Consider the following 23918-nt stretch of genomic DNA (forward strand, 5'->3'; position numbering starts at 1 on the left):
TGAAATCTTGCTTTGGGAAATTTTTTTCTATAGAGGAACATAAACCTAAAGACAATTTGTTTCACTTTTCCTCCTTGTTCAGTGCAGAACAGTGATCGGTTTAAGCAAATGGGGTAGGAAGGGTAAAGGAAAAAAATGGATAAGTCAGGCAAAGAAACAAAACTAAGAATAGGTAAAATCCAAGCACAACCCAATCACTTTCCTCATATCTTTGCATTTCAATATTTATGGCTCTCACTGTGGGACTCCAACAACATTAATTCTCTACACTGGTGTGGTTTTCCCTCATCTCATCTGTCCTGTCCTGCCCCTGTCTGGTAAATGGGTACAGTAATGTTCTGTCTCACAGATTTTAGCCTCCTTGAATTAAAAAGAATGCAAAGAAGCAGACTTTAAAAAAATATATTATTTTATTTAATAACAAAGAGTATTATTTTCTTGTTGTAAGTCCTATCCTTGAGCACTTACAAGTAACCTCTTGTTTACCCTATGGAAACCAGCACTGCTGCCTATGGAAGCAAATCTGTAGAATAAGTAATCTTTTAAATACAAAACTTCAGTTTCCTTAGTTGATGGGACAAGCTCAGCACTTAGGAAAGCACATCACCAGTGTGTACCTTTGCTAGAAAACAATCCACTGGAGCTTTGTTATACAACATTCAAACATCCTGATGAAGTGACAGTAATTTGCAATAAACACGGCATGTAAACAATTACCTGTGACTTGTTACACTTGTTTGTACAAGCAGCTGGCTAAACAGATCTGGGTGCACTTGTAAACGTCTGTCCCTGTCACACCTGATACTGGGAAACAATTGCTTATAATATGATCACTCTGAAAAAGTCAGTGTTTTGTACATGACAGCTGGCAGGGACTGTCTGGATGCTTATAGACACAGGGAAAAGAGCCAGAGAAATCAAATGTGAGGTGGTGTTTTTGTGACAACGGAGAGGACACTTTCAGGTCTAACCCTCCCATGAAGGGAGGTCTTTGTGACTGAGGACTTGACTAATAAACACTTTCACTGCTTGAAGGGTCGTGTGGTGGTAGAGGCGAAAGAAAGTAATTTGGTCATACAAGGTCCAAGGTCTAGTGGTTCAGCAAGAGGGGTGTAAGATGCTGGTGACACTGTGCGGGAGCAGCTGTGCGGGAGGCGCGCCCACCCTTCGGGCTCTTGATGAGCGGGGAGCGGGGGCCGGGACAGGGCCGCGCTGGGGTCAGGCCGACACCCGCACCGGGCCGGAGGGAGCGGGCAGAGGGCCGGAGGGGGCACAGGCCCAGAGGGGCCGGGCAGAGCGGGCCCAGGCCCGGACGGGGCACAGGGCCGGAGGGGGCCGGGCAGAGCGGGCTGAGGGGCCGGGCAGAGCGGTCACAGGGCCGGAGGGGGCCGGGCAGAGCGGGCTGAGGGGCCGGGCAGAGCGGGCACAGGCCCAGAGGGGCCGGGCAGAGCGGGCTGAGGGGCCGGGCAGAGCGGGCTGAGGGCCGGTCCCGCCCCGCCCCGGCCCGGCCGCGGCCCCGCGCGGGCGCAGTGCGCGCCCCGCGGAGGGCGGGAGGCGGCGGGGAAGGAGGGCGGGGCGCGCAGGCGCGGGGCGCGCGCCGGGCGGGGCCGCGCGGGAGCCGGCGGGGGGTTCCGCGCGCCCGCGGCCGCCGCCCGCGGGGCCGGTGAAGGGGCGGCGGCGCTGCCGGCGCGGGGCCGGGGCCGGGGCCGGGGCCGGTGCGGGGGCGGTGCCGGGGGCTCCGCGGCGCTGCCGCTGCCGAGCCCGGCGGCGCACAAGGGGCGCCACCCCCACACCCTAACCACCACCCCCCCGCTCCCCGCCGCAAAAACGCACCCCAAGCGCAGCCCCCTCCGCCGGCGCTCAGGTGGGGCTGGCGGCGCGCGCTCGGGGGCGCGGGGCGGGGGGAGCGCGGCGGCGGCGGCGGGCCGGGGCCCGGCATTGTTCGGCAGCCGACAACAAAGAGCGGGGCCGGGCCGGGCCGGGCCGGGCCGGGGGGGCAGCGCCGGCCCCTCCGCGCCGCCCCGGCCAATCGCGGCGCGCGGCGGCGGCGCGCGGTGACAGCGAGCGGCGCTTACGCTGCGGCGCCCGGCGCGGCCCCCGCTCCCCGCCCCGCGCCCGCCCGCCTCTCCAGAGCCGTCTGGCTGCAGCAGAGCCTCAGACAGAGGAGGGGAGAGGAGGAAAAAAAAAAACGCTGAGTGAGTGGAGTGGAGCCTGGGAGGGGCTCCTTAAAGAAACGCTGCCGCCGCTTGGCATTGTGGCCGGCGAGGAACTCGAGGGGGGGAAGCCATCGGAGCTCCTCTCGCTTATCCTCTTCCCACCCCCCCCACCCCACCCCCAGCCGACAAAAAAAAAAAAAGGAAAAAAAAAAAAAAAACCGACCGAAAAAAACCTCGGGGGGGGAGTCGTGGGGGGGGTCCTGAGAACATCTTATAAACCGGATTGCACTGAGAGGAGGAAAAAAAAAAAGCAAAAAAGATACAAAATATACAAGCAAAAGGCAACAATTCCCCGGTCTGCAGCAGTCGCCCACCCTCCCTTTCCTTCTCTCCTGCTGGCCATCTGCCTTGGGTTCTCCTTTGTGTCTGATCTCTTACTACTGAGCCGAGCGCAGGCGGAGGGTGCACCACACACAGGGACTATGCCCAGCTCGCTTTTTGCAGACATGGAGAGGAACGGGAGCGGCGGCGGCGGCGGCGGTGGTGGTGGTGGTGGCGGGGGAGAGACCCTGGATGACCAAAGAGCCCTTCAGATCGCCCTGGATCAGCTCTCCCTGCTGGGGCTGGACAACGACGAGACGGGCTCCATTTACGACAACGAGCCTCGGAAAAAGAGCGTGAACATGACTGAATGCGTGCCGGTGCCCAGCTCGGAACATGTCGCTGAGATAGTGGGGAGACAAGGTGGGTGCCTGCATGCGAGGGGGTGTGGGGGCGCGGGTCTCCCCTCCGCGCTGCCGGGCGGGCGGCTCAGATGCGACACTGGCCATTCCCAGCAACGCTGCAGCCGTGCGGTGGTGGCCAGTGCCGGCTTCCCCCAGACAAAGAAAGTGCAGCAGCAGCCGTGATGTTTCCGAGGAGTGTTATGCATCAGTTTTGAGATGCACTTTCAGCTGCCGGGTTAGGGGAAAAAATCACGAAAATAATAAAAATCTGTCCTTTCCTCCGGCTGCAAAAGTTAAGATTTGCAAGAGGAAACGGGAGGAAAATGGGAGCCTCGGTGATTTCTTGCGGGCCCCCCCCCCCCCCCCCCCCCACCACCCCAAAGTTAGAAATCGTGGATTATTTTTAAGGAAGAGAAATGGAGTGGAGAAGTGGAACAATGGGGTTGGAATAAAGCATCCGCAGTGGGGAATATGGCTCATTCGGTACAGCCTCTGCTCCTCACCTTAAGAACTGATTTTATTTTTCCAAAAGGAAAAAGGAAAGTGCTGAGCAGGAATGTGGACTGGCGGGTGTGTTGATTTGTGAGGGCTGCTTGCATTTTATTTTATTTTTCTTCTGGCGGTGCAGTTTTCTTGCACGCTTTTTTTTTTTTTTTTTTTTTTTTTTTTTTTTTTTTTTGGTGGCTCCATTTTTATTTTTTTTTCCCCCTGTGTTGCCGACCCTGTGAACTGCAGGTTGGTAGTTTTGGAGCAGTTTGCATGGCAGATGTGTCGGTGGCCACTTGCGATGCCTTTGGGCGTGTGCCAGGGCTGTGGGCTGACATTACTTTACACCGTGACCGAGGCTCCCGGACGAGATGCCAGCGATCACCTGGGGTTGGGGGCAATGTGTTTCGGGTGGGTGTGTTGTTTTTTTTTTCCCCCCTCCCTAGCTGCACCCAAACAATGGGTTGTAACCGGTTCTCCCCCACCACCTCCCCTTCCTCCCCTCCCCTTCGCCCTCCATCTCCCGCATCTCGTTCCCAGGTTGTAAAATCAAAGCTCTGCGGGCAAAGACCAACACCTACATCAAGACCCCGGTTCGCGGGGAGGAGCCGCTCTTTGTTGTGACGGGCAGAAAGGAAGATGTGGCCATGGCCCGCAGGGAGATCATCTCTGCGGCCGAGCACTTCTCCATGATCCGAGCCTCGCGGAACAAGAACACAGCCCTGAACGGCACCGTTCCCGGCCCCCCGAACCTGCCCGGCCAAACCACCATCCAGGTGCGGGTGCCTTATCGCGTGGTGGGCTTGGTCGTGGGGCCCAAGGGGGCCACCATCAAGCGCATCCAGCAGCAGACGCACACGTACATCGTGACTCCGAGCCGGGACAAGGAGCCGGTCTTTGAGGTGACGGGCATGCCGGAGAACGTGGACCGGGCCCGGGAGGAGATCGAGGCGCACATCGCCATGCGCACCGGCGGCATCATCGAGCTGACGGACGAGAACGACTTCCACGCCAACGGCACGGACGTGGGCTTCGAGCTGAACGGCACGGGCAGCCTCTGGAGCAAGCCCACGCCGCCCAGCATCACTCCCACCCCGGGCCGCAAGCCCTTCTGCAACTACCGCAACGACAGCTCCAGCTCGCTGGGCAGCGCCTCCACCGACTCCTACTTCGGGGGCGGCACCGGGGGGGGCGGCAGCGCCCGCCTGGCCGACTACAGCCCCCCGAGCCCGGCGCTGAGCTTCTCGCACAACGGCAACAACAACAACAACAGCGCCAACGGCTACGTGTACGGCGGGGGCGGCGGCGACGTCCTCTCCTCCCCGGACTGCTGCTCCGAGCTGCCCTTCGACTCGCCGCCCGGCTTCGACCTGGCGCCCGCCCCGCCGCCCGGGGCCGCCCTCCTCTGGCCGCAGTTCGAGCGCGGCCCCGCCGCGCCGCCCTCGCCCGCGCCCTCGCCCGCCGCCGCCGCCGCCTTCCCGGGCGCCGCGCCCGCCAATGCCAACCTGGCGCTGCTGGTGAGCGGCCCCCGGCGCGGCGCCGCCCCGCCCCCGGCGCGGCTCTCCCCGCCCCTGCACGGCAGCGCGGCCGGCACCGAGCACCCGCTGGCGCGGCGGGTGCGCAGCGACCCCGGCGGGCGGCTGCTGGCCGCCTCCTACCCGCTCTACGCCAACGGGCTTGGCGCCCACCTGCCCGGGCTGCCCTCCGACTCCTCCGCCTCGTCCTCCTCCTCGTCCAGCTCCTCGTCCAGCTCCTCCTGCTCCTCCTCCGGCGTGCGGCGGAAGGGCAGCCGCGACTGCTCGGTGTGCTTCGAGAGCGAGGTGATCGCGGCGCTGGTGCCCTGCGGCCACAACCTCTTCTGCATGGAGTGCGCCAACCGCATCTGCGAGAAGACGGAGCCGCAGTGCCCCGTGTGCCACAGCGCCGTCACCCAGGCCATCCGCATCTTCTCCTGAGCGCCGCGGGCGGGGGCGCGGCGGGGCCGGGGGCGCCCGCAGAGCGTGCGGGCTGCGGCCAGCGGGGGCTGGGGGGTGGTGCGACAGCGGGTGCATGCTATAAATAATAACGGGCGACTCCATTCTAGTGCTAGGCTAGTTTTTACACTGTACTTTAATACGAAGCTTCCAAAACTCCCCTTTTTTTATAAACAAACAAGCAAACGGGAAAAAAAAAAGAAAAAAAAACAGAAAAAAAAATTGAAAGTAGAAGATGCTTATGATGATGACAATGGTGTGTGGACTGTTAGTAAAACGTGCTGGTAGTTCTAGGATGCTTATTACAAAATAATTAAATCTATGGGTGGATACTTTTCTGAATGTTCTTGAAAGGGCAAGAAGTTCCTGTGAAAAACCATGATACTGCAGCTTTATCAGACTTTAAAAAAAGAAAAAAAAAAGAAAAAAAAAACCAACAAACTGTAACATATCTCTTATATATATTAAAAACGTTTAAAGGTTTTAAAGATAAATTGCATTAATACAGATTGAAGTATTTTATTCTTTTTTGACTTGAAAAATTATATTTCATATTGCAAAGATGTTTACAAGTATTTTAATTTAAGTTCAGTGAACTTTTTGTAGCTGGGTTAAATCTTTTTTATTTTAGTATGGCCTTATGGCAAAGAACACTGTATTATTTTAATATCACACAATTGTGAACGGAATTACAAACCATAAAATGTGTAATGCTTTGAACAGTATTCTGTTGGGATGGAGATTTTATAGGTTCAGAAAAAAATCTTTTAAATCTGCTTCACCCAGCATATTTTCTATTCAGTGATATAAAGCATATTTTATTCTATATTATTACAAAAATGGAAATGTATAAACATATGTCAAAAGGAACTGTTGAAGCTTTCTAACATTTGTATAAATAGAATTCAGTGGAAATTACAAAAATTCTGTTGCACCACTATAGTTTTAGTATTTCTATTTTAATACATTTGTTTACCACTTGTTTATGTATATGTAGGTGACGTTACTTGAGCTTAAATGTACTTTACTGAGCAAAGTTTAAAAACAAAGTATATTTTATTTTATGATAAAGGGCCTTTAACCTCATGGTCAAATACTAATATTATATTTGCTGAGACAAGATTTGAAATTGTATCAAGAGTTTTATTTTTCTGACATTTAAAGTTCTACATAATAAAAGTAAAACTTAAGTAATGGTGCTACTTCATGTTTTTTTAAGTATTTCTATATAAATAAAATAAAATATTACAGAAAAAAAAAAAAAAATACTGTGTGGTGATTTGATTTCATGTGCTGAGAGTTTTTTTTCTGGAATTTTTGTTTCCTGCTTGTGTCAGTTAAACATGTTGGGAGTTAAAACTGTGTCATGCTAAGGTTGCTGGAACTCATTCATGCTTCCAGAATAATCCTGCCAGTTATCATACCTTAACATATTTTTAAGGAAAAAAAAAATTTGGTTTTTACTATGTGTTATATTGCTGGGGTTTGCCACAGCACAAAATAATAATTTTTTTTCATAATTTTTAGTAACGGAAAGTACTTGGGTTTGTGTGAATTGTTACTTTTGGCAGACAAATCACAGGAAGTAAAGGAGCTGAAGGAGGGAGCGGGGGCTCCTTTGTTGCCATGTGTTGGTGGAGCACATGGGACCTCAGCGCCGCATCCCAGACTTGCTGCTCCTGGGCAGAACAAGGCGGCAGGAGCCTCCCCGAGTGCTTGACAGTGCTTCTTGGTACTTGGCAGCGTGGCTGGAGTACTTGGCGTTGACAAGCTGATTTGAATAGAGAACTGCTTGCCGTGCGCAGCTGGCTTGGCTTTGCTGGTGCCCGCAGTGGCGCTGGGGCAGGGGAGGCTCAGCCGAGCCCACGGACACACGGGCAAACCCATGGGCAGGACTTGTGCAGCCCATGGAGCCATGATGCGTGTTGGAGCAGATTGCAGAACTGCTGCACATCACTAAATGCTTCTCTCTGCCCTTTGCAGTGGGTGAGGGAAAACAACAAAGGAAACGCAGAGTGTGTAGCGTATTTCCTATGCTTTACTTTGTGCTTAGCAGGGTATGGGCAGAGCTGCTCTGCTCCAATCTCCTTTATGGACTCCAGAGCTGCTGGTTGGGTGGGGAGGGGGAGGAGGGAGGATGCGGCAGGGGATGATGGGATCTCTTTGTTTGATTTGATTTGATTTTTGCTTCTTGCATTGAACTGTGGTTGTGGTATCATCTGATTTATAGAGTTAAAATCCCTCACTGAGTGTTGCATCTGTCTCAGAAATCTTGAAGGTTTAGATGGGGGGGAAAAACCCCATCCCAAGGCCATGGAAAAGAATCCAGAGAGTAGCAGAGAAGATGCTTTTAAATACAGAAGTGGTACAGACACTGAAAAAACCCTTGGCAAAATCAGTTACTTTAGAGAGATCAGGAAGTTTAAGTCCATGTGTATATTTTCTTGATGATGGGTGTTTAGGAAATGCTCTCAAGATGCGTCAATCAATTTCTCATGTCTGTATAAACATCCTGTGCGAGTTTTCAGGGAAAAGTTGTGAAAATGGCTATAAATAAAAAAGTGAATTTGATCACTTTGCTTGGTTTTCAAGCTTAGTAAAACCGAAAAGTGAGTAAGATGAAAAAAAAGTGAAAACTAAACTCTCCTTTTCTGCCCTGTGATGTACAATCCCGTGTGTGTCCCTGGTGTTGGCAATGGTTATGGATGGCTGTGAGCAGCCTCTGGAGAGCAGCCCCTGGCCAGCAGCTCAGGGAATGCCCTGGCCTGAGCTGCTGAGCCTTCACTAAATCCAACAGGCCTTGCTGTCCATGGTCATTTTGCAGGACTTACTATTTCTTTACCAGGCTGTGGCAGAAGCAAAGGCAATCCCCTCTTGGTCCATGGCTCTGGCTGCCTTTTGAGCCTCTGCATGCTTCACATGCTCCATGTGCGTGTTATCTCAAGATGGAAAGATGGGCTGTAGTGCCTTAAAGACTCGTGGATTTCACTCTTTGGGAATTATTTTGCCTGCAGAAGGACCAGTCTGGATTACACTCTTGCTTTGCCATCCAATGAGTGTCTTTTGCCCAGCCTTCCAAACGTGATGCCCCGTGGTGGTGGCAGAGCAGGGGGCTCAGCAGCACTCACCCCCAGGCACCTCCACTGCCTGGACCCTGCACTGCTGGCAGAGCTGGTGCATCCCCCTCTCTCTGTTGGGTGTATGCAGGGTGTACTGGCACATTGTTCTGGGTCTCATTGCTTGCTGGGTTGCCCTGATGTGCCCTGAGCCCAGATCTGCTCCCAGTGTGGATGTAAATCCCCGTCCTTGGCCAGCAGAGACGAGTGCACCAGAGCAGGGACAGTGTGGGGAGGAACGTGCAGGCTGCCCATGTGCTCTGCCCCCCAGATTTATGCTGTAGGTCAGTCCCTCAGACTGCAGAGGCCATAAATCAGAGCAGAACTTGTCCCAGGGTCGGGTGCCATATGGTGTGCAGGAGCAGGAGAGGAAGAGGGATGCCCACGCCAAAGGCGAATGAAGCCTGTGCTGGGGGCCAGAATATTTCAAAGGCTGAGAGAGGGGCAAAGTTCAGTTTCTAATTGAGTGCTTTGAAATATATAGATGTATGTGGTCAATGTTTATGTTCCAGAACAAAGCCCACTTTGTTTGCCCAGGGTTTGCGTGTCGGTGCTGGGAGCTGCTCCTGGGGGTGCCCAGCTCAGAGCCCCTCGCTGCTCTGGGTGCCCCTGGCACGTGCCACCAGCCTGGCCCTGCTGGCCCAGCCCCTGCTTGGGGCCACTGCTGAGGAACTGCACATGTGGGGGAGTTTCCTGCCTTTCCCAACACATTTGTATGGTTCCCAGCACATGTACACATCATTATCTCAAACCGGGGTACATTTACATATGTAAGAATTATTATATACAAAGCCCTAAACTTAATTATTCCTCTGTCCATATCTTGCTCTTCACAGAATTTGCATAACAATCAGACATCAAAGCCAGAACCCTTTACTGGAAGAAAGGTCTTTCCACTATATTATTTTAATAAAATAAATTATAATGATCAATTAAATCGAAATTTACTCTCTAGATTTTTTCCTGTGAATCTATTGAAACGAGAGTTAAAAGCAAACTTTAAATTTAGTAATAAGAATCTAACATAGTAAGGTATTTAAATTAAATTGCTTTTTGTTTGATATTTCTCGCTCCTTGCTGCCAACCCCCTCACCCATCTTTGTTCTCCATTCCCCTTGTCTTGCCATTCTGGAAGTTGAAATGATGCTTTTCTGTCACTGAAGTGGATGTGGATTCTGCTGCTGGAAGAGCACACTGGTGACTATTGTGTTTAATTGATCTAGAAATAGCAAAAAATAATTATTCACCCTGCCTTTGCTTATTTGTGTTTCCTGTAACTCGAGTTGGCCCTCAAGTAGAGATGATTTAATTAGAGAACAAAGACTATTTTAAATCTAAGACAGGCAAGGGAGGCTTCAGTCTGTAAAACCATCTGCATTTCTGGTTTACCTGTTTATGACAGTCTACCTGGCAAGTGCCAAAGGGCCTGAGTTTGCAGGTGAATGCACCCTCAGTCCAGAGGTGAGTGATGTGGGAAGACTCTCCTAACCTTGTGTTCTCTTGCTTCATACTCAGGAAATATACAGCTATATATAAATGTGATCATAAATCCAGTATGTTGTTGTGTACACAACTGATTGCATAGAATCATCCAGAGAAATCACAAATTAGAAAGTCTTTCCCTTTTTAGTGCATCAGTGTTAACAGAAACTTCCTGTAATTATGGAAAAACTTTTATTGCAGTTTTATTACTTAATATTAAGATTTTTAATGAATCTTTCACAGTTGGATATATAAAATAATTATATCTCATCTAAGTTTTAACTTTGATTAAAAAGCAAAAAGCTTATTCTTAGTGAGATAGGTTCTATCATGATGTGCTTCTACTGTGGTGAAGCTGTACCAAAACTATCCAGGCACTTGGTGCATGGATTATTCTTTAGTGTTATCTGTGCAGATAAAGCATGTGCAGCTCTGACTGTGCCCCAGGTATATACACACATACATGTACAGTACTGGGAGCACCACAGAGCCCTGATATTTTAAGATTTGTGTATTTTGGGAAAAAGCATATATCATGAGAACTTGGATTTGGGGCATTAAAGAATGAGGCTGTGGCTACAGAAACCATGAGTATCTGCCCTGGGTTGCATTTTTCTGAGTTTGGGGCTCCATGAAATAGTAGGATGTAGTTCTCCTCATAAAGTAAACTGGGAAGGAGGGTTTGTTTGCATATATACAGGGCACACAGGTAGCATTTCTCCCTAAGGTGGGTTTGTTGGTTCTTTTTATTTGGGAGTTTTTTTGCCCTGTCTTTTTTAACAGCTTATAGTTCTCTACTGCTAGGATGATTATTGCTTAAGAAAACCAGTCAGTTAAATACTTTTGTATTAAGTGCATCTTATACCTCTGCCATGACAAACGGGATTGATTAGCTGTCTTGAGAAATTTATAACCTTTGATAAGATTGCACCAAGAGAAGTACTTTGTTAGTTTTCAGTGGAGAATGGAAAGAGATTTTTGATGTTCCTCATTACTGCTTTTCCACTTGTGATGGAGATAAAATACAGTAAAGTGCTTTTTCCTCTTATGTACAAGGGCTCTTCTGCCTTTCATACCTGGCAGAATTGTGTGGCCCACTTTGTATTATCATGAATGGCAATTGCCTTGTAAATGTGATGGCCATGAATGGGTGAACAGTCTGTCATCTCTTATTTTGTCCTTTGTCTTTATGCTTTATTCACTTTTACCCTCTACAAAAGAGCTTTAATTTAGACCTGAGACAACAGTAGCAGTGCTCCAGTTCATTATAGATCTAGTGGCAGTTTTATTTCATTTTGATGGTCTTTATATTTTGATGGGTGTACTAAACAGTAGAAGCCATTTTAATCAAAAGAAAATTTCAATGAGAGCATGACCTGTAAACAGTGTTTTGTAAGAGTCACAAAAGTTTCTGTTACACATTTGGAAATTATTTCCGTGATTTAACAGCAAAGGGCAAGTAAATCACCTCCCTCTAAGAGTTAGAAAAAGGAGTGCTTTTCAGGATCTTTAGTTCTGTTAACTGACTCATTGTATCATCTCAGCTAATTAATTTCACCTTTTCTGTGCTTCAGGATCTCCATCTGTGAATGAACTAATGACACCTACTTACAGGCTGTATTGTGAAGATTAATGAATTGACATTATTGAAGCATCCTGAGGTGGAAGTCCTGATGTAAGTACAGAATACTATTACTGATGCTTCCTAATTAATCAGTTCACAATATGCAGCATGTGGAATCATACTGGTTTAGAGCAAACAAACACTGGATTGTGTTTGCATTCCGTGGGTGGATTTTCCCCCAGATTTCTGGTTCTACATGTTATTTGAACCATCTTTTGTGGTGGGGGTAAGAATCTCCCATCCTCCCGTGGCACTTAGGGGTGAGACGGGCTGGACTTAGAGGAAATAGGTGATCCCGGTGATACATGTATCATCCCGGCAGGTTTTACTGTGGATACAGAGAGGCAACTTCAGCCTGGGGTTTTCTTGCCTCCTCTAGTGGAACACTAGTAACACTTTAGCGCTGTGCTTTTAAATCGGGATGGAGATGTAGCGTTACAAAAAACATCCGGGATCCAGAATCCCAGCAGGGCGGGATGTTCCCGCAGGTGAAGGTGGGTGGGAGGAGTGATGTACACCAGGAAGGGAATTGATGGTGTGAAATTGTGGTTTGTGTGGATAGCAATGTCTGTTCCTACTGCTCATGGCTGGGCTGCTGTTTCCATACGGCTACAAGTCTGCAGGTCTTACACTAAATGCTTAAAAATGGAAAAATAATAATCAAAAAAGCTGGAAAGAGTTGAATTTGTCTGAGCCTTGCCCTGATTAGGTAGAATTAAACATGTACCTAAATTCTCATAATTTGGAGTACACAGTTGACAAAAGAGGTGAATGCAGTTGCTGCCTGCCTGTATCAATTTCCAGAGACTGGTCACATTCCTAAATGTCTTAATATGTTTTTTGTTGGAAATAGAAGTCACAAGATATTTTTTGGACTTGCAACTGTTACACAAGTGCACTCAGGGAGGTTTAAAGTTTCACAAACATTTGTGTTTCTTTCTACTTATGTCACTTCTTAAAAGAAAGGAGTCCATCACGTGCAATTATGAAACTACTTCATGTTTGACACAGTTGAAGATGTTTTCAGGCCACAAAAATGTAATTTTCTATGAGTAATTTAAATTAAAACCCCACTCCTGCAGAAAATGTCCTCGATCTTTGGAGTCACATGGTTCTTGGAAAGCTCTTCCTTGGCTGTGCAGGAGGTCAGACTTTTAAGGAGAGAGTCTGTGCACAAATGTGCAGTGCTGCTAATGAGAGGAATTTCACACTTCTCCCCTCTGCCTCAAGCTCTGTGTTCATCCTGCCTGCTGCTGCCTCTGAAGCCTTTGGAATCAGATGTTGTAATGAGTTCTGGGCCATCCCTGAGCTGCTGCAGCCACAAGCTGGAACTCTAGCTGGGGACACGGCTTCCAGAAGGTGGGGTCACCCCCTCTGCAAAAACAAGTAGTACTTGAAACTGGGGTCTCCTGTTTGTTTCTGAGAGCATCTCAGCTCTGTGGCTGCCCTTCCTCTCCCCAGTGGTGTTTTCCAAGCCAAGCAGCCCTTTCATCATTGCTCTGGCTTAGCAGCAAAGTTGTCTGTTGATAATAGCAGGCTTCACTTCTTCCCCAGCTGACTGGTAGTCAGGCAGCCAAAGAATGGCCTATCCAAAATTAGGATATGCTCAATGCACCATCGCTGGTGTGGTTCCCATCAGCCTAATTACATGACTTTTGGGTCAGACAATGTCTCATTGTGTGGCCCTTGGCAGCCAGGGGACGCCTAATGCTGCATGAATGTCTAATGTGGAGTTTGATGGCTATGACCAGGCTGCAGCTCCACACTGGAATTGAAAACATCCGTGTAGTTTCCATAGAAAACCAGGTCAATGGTGCCTCCATAAAGCACTAGCCCCAGGGAAAGCTAGAGGTTGCTTGCTGCCTGTACAAATCTGTGCAGGGTGGGCAGTTTACGGTGCATTTCTCTTTCAGGTAAATGACAATTAAGGAGTCAGATTGATTTAGTCTTTAATGACCTAATTTAGAATCCTAATTTATGGCAAGCACCATCCCTCATCCATTTATCCCTATCCTTTCTTCTATTTTGTGCTTTTAAGAACAATTTGGAAATATCTTACAAAGACTGCAAGCACAATGAAGGTGGTTTTGTACCCATAGGTTAAAAATAATAATTTTATTTTTCTTTGACTTCAAAAATTTTAGGTAGAACTATCCTATCTCTATGCTTCCTGTAAAATCCTGCCTTTTTTACAGGCAAAAGCAAGGTATGAATGTAAAATGCAATTCATTGTAGATGAAGGCTGTAATATGCTTGTTCATTTCAAAGGAGAATGTATAACTAATTACATTTTAATTGAATCTCTAACGTCAACAGCTGTTTTTAAAGGATTTTTTAAGCTACATTTATTTTTAGTATTTAGTATAAGACCATTTTTCTTTGCACACATCTCTCTCCATGCATTATTGCCCTTTAGAAAGTTTTCCTTCTTTTAAAGTATCAGTTAACACTAGCATACATTAAAGACTAAGCTGCTAAAACTTGGTTTTAAGATGGTTGGTATTACTTTATTGTGTCAAGAGGAAAAAAAATATGACAGCACCAACCAAAATGCCCTTTGCTCTCTTTTTCCTCCCAGAAATAAGATGCTCCACTGCAGCCCAAAGTGCCAAGACCAGTTCTCAGCTGCTGGTGGTTTATTCTGGCTGGCTGTCATCTGTTCCTCCACAAGGCAGCTGCTAATTACAGTAAATAGCACAACTTTCTCTTCAGGTGGAGCTACACTGGTTTAGTCCTTCCCTGCTAAATCAACAGCAGCATCTGTGAGGATCCTTTAACTTGGAGGGATTAAAAACCAGCTAAGTGCTGTTAACGTGAATAAACTTTGTTAAACTTAGGGTTTCATGTATCAGGGGTTGGTTCTCTTGATTTCCTGGGACGTGTGTGGAAGTTAAACCTGCCCCCAACACCTTCTCTCTGCCCTCACCAGAGGGGTTGGTTCATGTCCCAGTGGGCTTGCAGGGAACCTGTGTCTTGCTGGTCATGAGCAGCTCTTTCCCTACACATGCTGGGATTCCTGCAGCTGTGGAATTTACCCAGAGAGGAGATACCCTCTTCCACAGAACATACCCTCCTCTGCCTCTCCATCACCTCTCCTCTTGAGAACTGGATGTTTGTGTATGGTTCAGAATCTTAAGCACTCCAGAAATGGAGGGAATTACCTGAGAGATGATCACTGTATTGCTGTGCAGGGATGTGCAGCTAATATCAGTTTATTGTTTTCTGTATGATTTCTGTATAAATTCTGCTCTATTTTTCTGTAAACATCAAAGCCCAGTAATCAAGAGAGCCCTGTGTTGGTTTAGGAAGGTAGTTCCATTAGAGATTGAAATGGCAGTGTAGTTGCTAAAATTGCATAAGCAATAAATAAAAATTCATTATCTCTTGCAGAAAACTAGGCAATAGTCTCAGAAAGACTTGACATCTGAGGCTAGGAGAGTAATTGATGTAGTGGCAATAAAATAATGGCAAATCAGAAAAACTGGAAAATTTTTTAGTTAACACCTGCAAATGCATGGTGATTATGTTTTCACTGATAAATGGAGATTTTTGAGGCCCATGATTTGCAAGAGAAGAGTTGACCCCATGTATTTTAGTGTTAAATCTCTCTTCTCTGCTTATAAGTGCACTGCTTCTAATTTTGATTATGTTAGGCAAGTGTAGATCCCAGTTAACATTGGTGACATTGCTGTAATTGCAGATATCTGGAGTCAGTGTCTTTGAGAGAAAATCAGACCAGTTTGGTCAGATTCCTTGGAGGGGGAATTTCTGAAAGCAAAGTAAATAATGAGAATGATAGGAGCTATCCCCATTCTTGATGCTGCTGTAAAGGAGAGCTGAATCTGACCAGTTTAACACCATGGCTTAAATAGGATTTTTAATGAAGCATGCAACAGCTCTTACAGAAAAAGAGCTGCTTTTGTTTCAATAGTGTAAAGCAGACAAATATGTGTGTGGTGCTCCTTCAGCTCTCCAGTGTCCACTTCTGATGGACAGATCAGCCATTCCTGGAGCAGATCAAACCATTTTAATGCACTGATGGGACAGCTGAGACTTAAAATGATCCTTGGGGAATTTGACTTAGCTCTCAGACAGTCTTGGCTTGCTGTATTAGGGAGCTGTGAAGATAAATTAACTGCCATTAAAACATGTTTAAAATTCTGGATTGCAGAGCTCAATAGAGATGTGAAGCATCTTGTTATGTTAGATGCTGTGGAATTAGCACCATGGTTTATCCCTAGCATTCTGCAATAATTTCTCTGTGCTGGGGCAGAAAAACAGATCCAGTAAGAAATGTGCCACAGCTGGGCTGATGGAGGCTGCAGTGAAACAGCATTTTGATTTGTTGTGTTCTCAGAACTTTGCTTAATGTGTTGCTATTTCTTCTTGTTAAAGCTGATTGAATCCCATAAAACTGAATTCCAGGAGCTGAATAACTACATGGCTTTGTATTAGGAGACATACCCATCACTTCATTGCTTTCCTGGTGTCAGCAGCCCTTGCTGAATACCAACAGCACCATCTCTGTACCAGGGATGTTCTGTACAGCTGGGAAAATGCACAACACCTTGTGCAAGATATGTCCTGCATACTGAGTGTTGAAAGGTTGTGTGACTTGACTGGTGTCAAGGATACCTGGAGCAGGTGTGTTGTGTGTGGCTGAGAACAGGCAGCACGTGTTGTCTGTCAGAAACATGCTTCTCCTTCTCTGAGGGCTGTTCAGGTTATCTGTGTGTAATATCATGTGCTGTAAGAGAAGGGGATTTGTGCTCTTTGAAGAAACTCCTCCAGTTTCTCTTCTGTCTCTCTTCCATGTGATACACCACTATTTACATTTTTATTATTCATCTCTTTCCCCCACCCTCCTCTTGCTCCAATCTTTCAGGTAGTTGGAGTCTGGCTTTGGGCTTGCTGGGGGTTGCAGATTTTAATTTCAATGTCTTACTGAATTTTTTGGCTCTGTCTCACAATGGCTCCTTTTCATATTAGACAATGCCAGGTTAATAAGTGCACTGATGCAATTATTAAAAGCTTGGTTATTTATTAATTTCCTCTACACTATCTTTAGGTATATACCTGGACTTGGAAATGATCATTATGGTTTTTTCATGTTGCATTGCTCTTTCTGTTCTCTTATATCAGCATGGAAAACCATGGTGTTGGTACTGGACTCACCTCTGGAAACCAGTGTTTCCAACCCATTTATCTGAGAATTATCTTTTCTGATGAAAACCTTGAAGATGTAATGGCCTTTCTTTTTTTTCCTTTCCGGCTCACAAAAATATAGCAAAACTTTCCCATTTACAGACCTACCAAGCAGCTACCTGAGTGTGTTGAGCACTTGCAGGCACAAAGAGAGAAGTCAGGAAAGAGAACTGGGTGGAATAAAACATTTGAATCCAGACCTTCCAGTCACACAGTGAGATGTGTTTTACTTCAGAGAAATGAGCATTTGCAATCACCTGGATCATTTGCTGGTACCTATCTAAACAGGTGTTGCTAAACCTCCTAAATTCAAATAGTTTAATTTTGAGGGAAAACCTACTGGTACAAACCAGTCTGGATGCAAATGGGAGGAGGGAAGGCTTGTTTGGAAGTACAAATGTAACAGACAGAGGAAAAGGGGGGAAAGTGAAGACAGGCTGGAAAAGCCAAGTGTTGGGTAAAAAGCCTTCCTTGGAGAATTCACATCATTGTAGTGACTGCACTGAGGACCACCAGCATTGCCTCTAAAGGCTGCTTGGTTATTGGAAATGAATGGGAAACTCTCAGTCAGATCTGTTGGAGCTTTAAATGGCACAAAACTAGATACTTTCCATGCTGTAAATTTAATTTACTTTTTTTTTTTTTTTTTTTTTTTTTTTTTTTTTTTTTTTAAGCATAAAATTTGATTAGAGTCCAGGAAATTCCTTAGAATTTCAAGAGAAGGGATGTGATGCAGTGCTGGGACATGGCAAAGGTGCATTTCCACAGGTGTTCTGATCATTAATGAGGGGCTGTTCATGATACAGGTTATCACCTGGTGAGATAAATGTGATCTGAATCAAGATGCAGTGCAATCACACTTCTGTCAAATTAGCCTGGATGAATGATGCAAAGTTTATGCAGCTTTATGTTTTCAGATTAGTTTTATGCCTGCCGTGGGAGGACAGCTGACAGTGAGCCAGGCAAGGTTAGCAGCTGATCTGGTGTAAAGTCTTCCAGTGCAGAGTCACCCCAATAAAAAATTTATTAAAAGAATTTAGCAAAGGCAAAGTGAATTTGCATTGGCCCAGTGCCCTCCATCCAGTGGTCACAGTGTTGTGTAATGCCATCAAAGCAGATTAGCTTCTCATTAGGTCACCAGCACAGATCCCTGAGGATCAATTTTCTAGACCTAAGCAGGGGCTTAGGTGACACCAGGCTGAGCTCAGCACATTGAGGGGCAGCCTGGCAGGTGCTATAAATGTGTGAGTGTGCAGAGTCTCATCTTGCATCTTAATAGTGATGATTTTTAGAAAACTTCATGGATGAAACCTACCTGCAGATGTTCCTGGCACAGCAAGCTGGAGAAAAATGAGCTCCCCTGAAATGAAAGGTTAATATCTGAGTTTGTATCAATGCTGGTTGCATTCCCTGGAGCCAGCTGTTAAAATCTCTGCTGATTTCCAAATGGGTGTTGAAGGCTTCCTCTACCCAGTTCCATCTTCCCTCTGTGTCTCCTCCAAGAAAGGAGCCCAGAGCTGAGGGAATGGATATCCCATGTGGATCACTGAGCCCAGCATGTTATTCTTTATCCTCTCAAAGATTGAAAGTCATTAAAAGCACAGATGATGGCTAAGTGGTGTTTAATCAAGAGCTGTCTTTAAGTGGGTTTAGTTGTGAAGTGGCAAGGGGTTAGAGATGTTAATTTCCTTGCTATAAATGGGCCCACCTTAATCTGATCATGGGAAAAGGGTAATCCATGTTTTGTGGAATAAGGAAACATCACTGCTGGATAAGCAGACCATTCATTTTCAGTGGTTTTCTCCAATTTTAATATTTGTGTCAGAAGGGCTATGTCTCCTTTATGCATTAAAGACAATTTGAAACAAATAGAGAGCCTGTGAATACTGGTGCAGCATTTTAACCTCCCTGAGTGTGCCCTGGTGCCAGGTTTGTCTGTGGCTTCTCCCCTCAGTGCTCCATCAGGATCTGGGGCAGTGTGAGCTGCTGTGCTCACCCAGTGCTGCACAAGGGCTTGGTGGTGTCCTCAGAGAAAGGAGCTGCTCTGGAACTGCACCCAAGGTGCTTTCCATGGTGTTCTTGCTCATTGCTGATAGGAGTAACTGAAGGGGCTTCACAATCTTCTGTTGTGCACCTTTGGTCAAACTGTTCTCTATGTGATTGTGTTAAAAGATGTTTAACACAAGGTTTGGGGTATTCCTCCTCAAAAAACAGCAGTGGCTGCAAGAGAAATTTCTCCCAGGAAGGCTTGCTCAGGTGTGTTTTTGAGACATGGCTGCTCTTGTTTGAACCTGTAGAAGAAAAGGGAAAATTGTGGCCAAGGACCCACCTGCTTGGAGGTGCCAGTCTTTTCTCTTGGTCAGCTGAGAGCTGGGGAGGGCTCCTGGTGATTCCTTTCTCTTGCTGTCCTTGTCTTCATGTCAAAAAACACAACTGCAGACATTGTTAGAGCAGATCTCAGCCATGAGTTGTCTCAGTTCAGGGTGGTATTTGCTTCCAAATTGTCTTTTTTCCCCAGAACAATGCAGTGATCATTGGTGACAATAACTGAGCTGTATGGAGGACAGCTCCTTCCAGCTGTCTGCTGAGGAGTACCTTGTTCCAGTGGAGCTGCTCTGCCTGTTCTGAGAGTCTACATGGCACCAGTGAAGTCTTCAGCCCTGCTGCATGAAAATGGATTCTGTAAGAACAAAGTAGGCTTGCCTATTAATCTATAGATAAGCTGATGTTTAAACCTCCTTTTCTGCTCTCTTTGAAATGAAAGGAATCCATCCAAATAAGAGTTTTGAATTGATTCAGTTGTGGTTTTGTTTTCTCTGTGGTAAGTGTAACTTTCCCTTTCCCTCTCTGGAGAATTCCTGTCCCTCCTCCCATTGGATGCACTGGCATCTGTGCAAAGCTCCTTGCTCGGGTTTCCCCACTGGGAGCTTTCCACCCTTGCTGCCCACACTGGCTCTCTAGAAACCACCTTTCTTTCAAAATCCCTCAAATAGCTGTGAATGGTGCCAGGAAAGAGCCTGACCCTGTTATACTTTCTCTGTGCCAGACCTGGCTGCTGGCAGAGGAACTCTCCATATGGCTCAGCTTTTGCCATTTTTCCTGCTCTTCCCAGATAAGCTGACTGACCTGAGAGTCCACTTGGCCCTGGCACAATTTGAGCTGTACATAATCACATGAGAAAAGTAGAGGTGAAAAGGCAGTAACAGTGTGGTTTGTGGGCCAGGCATTAATTGGGCTGTGGCAGAGCTGATTTCAGGTCCCAGATCTGCTGCAGCCACCATCTGAAATTTTAGGAGAGTCACTAACACCTGCCTGTCAGCCTTCCTGGTTTGGCCAGAGGGAGCAGTGCTGCTGCTTGGTCCCACAGCTTTCTGCCATCCATCCTTTGGGGCAGGGCTGCTCTTTGTTTATGGGCTAGCCAGCATGACAGGGATCTCCTCTTGCTTGGGGTCTGTGCAGTCTCCAGTAATAGTAACACAGACAATCAGTTAACTGACTCAGAAACAAGTACTCAAACAATATGCCTGTGAGCTTTTTCTTTTCATTGGACTTTATTATGATATGATCTTTGTTTGATTCACTCTATACCTCTAGGAACATTTATTTAGCTTATTTATGACATTCTGGTTTTCTTAGAAAACCAGGGCATGGTTCTGAGTAGTCAGATGGATAATGCCTTTATTCATGGTGTTTCTCATGTGATAATTTTAGCCTTTACAAATAGCTACTTTGGGCACTGAATGTATTAAACTTCTTGCATAGTCTTCCCTCTCTGATATGATGAAATACCTTCTGCTGGCTGGATTTGGAGCCTCTGCTGGCTGTGACAGCCACGTTATTCCACACTCAGTGCCACTGTGATTGCCAGACTTCCAGCATGAGTAGGAGAACCTGGTTAACAGCAGTTGTATGCACTTTATTTTTCCCTTTCAGAGGTTATATCTGGTTACTGTGTGACTGGAACAATGAGACTAACCTCAGTTTTACTGTAACAAAGCAGCTATGAGCTTTCTGGGTAAAGTATATTTTGACTGACATACAAGTAGCTGTAGCTTTGCTGCACAATGGAGAAAATGACTTCATTTAACAGCTTTCTGTGCCAAGAAAGAAATAAAACAGTTCTGAGAATGCTGAAGATTTTTTTCCTGTTTTAATTTTAAACCTAAAAGAAAAAGCTGTTGCCATATAACTCCAAGTCAATGGAATGTATAAATCTTTAAAAAGGTTTCATAAAGTAATAATGATTTTAGTATATGTACCAAATGAGATTAAAGAGCTACATTTGGTTCTAATACAGAGTTTCACATTCAAAAGGACCATCAGTTTCCTGTTTAAAATCTACTTATATTGAGCTGAATGGAGTTCAAACATAACGCCATTGTATTTCAGACATTTATCTTAATTTAAAACAGCTGAAAAGCATTAATAACAGAGCAAGGAGATGCAGAGGTATAGGCATTTCTCCCTCCCTTCTCTGCTTTTTAAAATAATGAACTCAGAGGTAACATGGCCCTGCTTCTGCTGCTCTGCCAGTTTGCAGAGGACAAGGAGCAGGGTGTCAGCCCCTTGGAACCACAGCAGGAACATTCCTTTGGAAGGGCTGAAGGACATGGGGGAAACTTCCTTCACCAATGTCCTTTTCCAAACAGGGTGGGCCAAACAATTATTTATTGGAGCAGTTTTTACCTCGAGCATCTTCAGGAGGCATTTGCAGGACAGGCACAGCAAACTAGAACTCACCAGCCTGAACTTTCCCACCTTGTGGCTTCCACCCCAGTCTTCTCCTTTCCATTGAGAATTCTCTCTCTGCCGTGACTGCCTTTAAGCATAAAACATGGCAAATCATACCACTGTGCATTTTACATGCCCTTTGTATGAATCTCATCTTCTCTCTTGCAATTCCACACAGGATTGCTAATTCTGTGCCAGTCAGGCTGTTCAGAATTGTTCAACATCTTGGAGCTCTGAATCATTGTCAATGAAAACCAAAGCTGATTTCTGTTTTCCTACTTAGTGTTGTTTCCCAGGAAGAGATGGTGAGTGAATAAAATGAATGGTAAGGGCTTGAGAGGTCAGTTTTAGCACACCTCCTCGAAAAATGCTAACAGGGGCTGGGTCAGTCTTAGAGAGGAGCCAAGTGCTGCCTCTGAAGGTCTGTAACATAAGTAAGCTTTACAATAATTTTCCAGTGAGTTTTCACACTAGAATAAATTACCTTGAAACCCCTTCAGAATGATAAAGGAATCATCCAGTTTGATGTTCCACTTGCGTGGGAACACCTTTTCCCCAAAGATGCCTGATATCCCACCAAGCAACCTATCTGTCTGGTGGAATAATGTGAGAAGGTAGTTTTTATTATCAGCCTCTTCCCAGGGAGCCTGGGCTACTTTGTAGTGCTATATTCTTTGCAGTTCTCAGAATCATGTGCATTAAAGGTTGCTTAACAGCTGTGAGTCACACAGCTTGTTCTTTGAGCTCGAATGCTCCATTAGGGCACAACCACTAGAGGTATTCTAACCTTTGAAAAAAAAAATCAATACAAGTGGCTTAAGCATTCTAGGTTTTATGGAAAAAAAAAAAAAAAAAAGCAAAACAAACCAACAAAACAGAAAATTCTATAAATAACAACAAACTGCCTACATGATGTTTAATAAATTAATCACTCTTTCAGGGATGTGTCTTAGGGGTGTATCATTTGCTAGAGAGCAGCACAGTTCTTGTCTAAATAGTAAAAGCTGAATCTGAAGGGAGTAAAATGTCTTCTGAGTTATAAAAATCTTTAGTTCATTTTCTCAGCATTGCAATGGGGCATGTGGAAGTGTACTTCTTAATTTCACTGGGGAATTGGTTTTTTCCTTAAAACATGAACTGTATTTACTGCAGATAATTGCAAATATGGCTTATGTGGAGCAATCCACAGTGCTTTACTAAGAAGTCAGAATGAGAGAGGAATTCTGTGGGCAGTGTGTATTTCCCTCGTGTGTAAATGTACATGATGTTAAACGAGTTAAGCTAGTCCTGGCTTATCCAAACTTCCTGAGGAAATGAAGTGTATGCTCCCACTTTCCTGGTCAGTGCTGGGGCTTCTCCTCTGTGACATAACTTGTGGAGAATCACTGATTTGAATCAAATTTGACTGTGAGATGAAGGGCTGAAGGATATTGCAGTCCTCCAGATTTCATAAGGAGGAGCAGTCCAGCAGAGGGAAAACAAATCAGTGCTTCCTTTAGAGAACGTACTGCAGACTTTGCTCAGTTGATTTTTAGGCACCTGAGGGTCCAACCCTCTGCCAGGCACACACGTGGCACAACTGAACAAAAACCAGGTTTCTGAAGTGCTGCATGTGGAATGCATCCTTTGCATAAAAGGGCAGTGGTTTGACTTTTCTCTTATGGTCTAACCTCAGTGACTTTATTTCTCATTTTGGGATAAATATCCTGGCTGTATCATCACCAGCCCCCTCTCAGAACTCCAGGATTGCCTCTGCTTTGGGCTCTTTGGCATGGATTTTATCCCCAGTACAAGGTGCAGCAGTCTCCTGTGCATCCCTGAGCCAGCCAGGCTGGGATGTGGCCAAGCTCTCCTTGTGTGGCTGAGGGATGTGTTGGAAGGGCTGGGAGCAGCTCTGGTCACTGCCCCAAGCTGTGGGCAGGGCACAGGGAACAGAGGAACCTGGGCCATGCTGAGCTGGGCTTGGGATCCAGCCCCAGCCTCTGGATGGTGAGCAAGGCAGGGACAAGCCCAGGGACAAGCTGCTCCTTGCAGGACATAGTCCCCAGCTGCTCCTTTTGGGACATGGTCCAAGCTGCTCCTTGCAGGACATAGTCCAAGCTGCCCCTTTTGGGACATGGTCCCAAGCTGCTCCTTTTGGGACATGGTCCCAAGCTTCTCCTTTTGGGACATGGTCCCCAGCTGCTCCTTGCAGGACATGGTCCCAAGCTGCCCCTTTTGGGACATGGTCCCAAGCTGCCCCTTTTGGGACATGGTCCCAAGCTGCTCCTTGGGACATGGTCCCAAGCTGCTCCCTTCAGGACATGGTCCCAAGCTGCTCCTTTCAGGACATGGTCCCCAGCTGCTCCTTTTGGGACATGGTCCCCAGCTGCTCCTTGCAGGACATGGTCCCCAGCTGCTCCCTTCAGGACATGGTCCCC

General features: G+C 46.5%; 1 protein-coding gene across 3 annotated transcripts; it reads left to right on the forward strand.

Annotated features, from left to right (window-relative positions):
* Positions 1-1654: 1654 nt before the first annotated feature.
* Positions 1655-5423, forward strand: MEX3B (mex-3 RNA binding family member B). 3 transcript variants are annotated; one of them, XM_056500014.1, is made up of 3 exons: positions 1655-2195; positions 2661-2900; positions 3908-5423. In XM_056500014.1, the coding sequence occupies exons 2-3, from the start codon at positions 2663-2665 to the stop codon at positions 5320-5322; spliced, it is 1653 nt and encodes a 550-aa protein (XP_056355989.1). In that variant the 5' UTR covers positions 1655-2195; positions 2661-2662; the 3' UTR covers positions 5323-5423. The 3 variants fall into 3 exon arrangements, with proteins under 3 accessions (XP_056355989.1, XP_056355990.1, XP_056355988.1); XM_056500015.1 differs by having other exon boundaries at positions 1655-1864; XM_056500013.1 differs by having other exon boundaries at positions 1655-2900.
* The last annotated feature ends 18495 nt before the right edge of the window (positions 5424-23918 follow it).

The sequence above is a fragment of the Oenanthe melanoleuca genome, chromosome 10 (assembly GCF_029582105.1).
Source record: "Oenanthe melanoleuca isolate GR-GAL-2019-014 chromosome 10, OMel1.0, whole genome shotgun sequence".
In the NCBI taxonomy this organism is placed as follows: Eukaryota; Metazoa; Chordata; class Aves; order Passeriformes; family Muscicapidae; genus Oenanthe; species Oenanthe melanoleuca.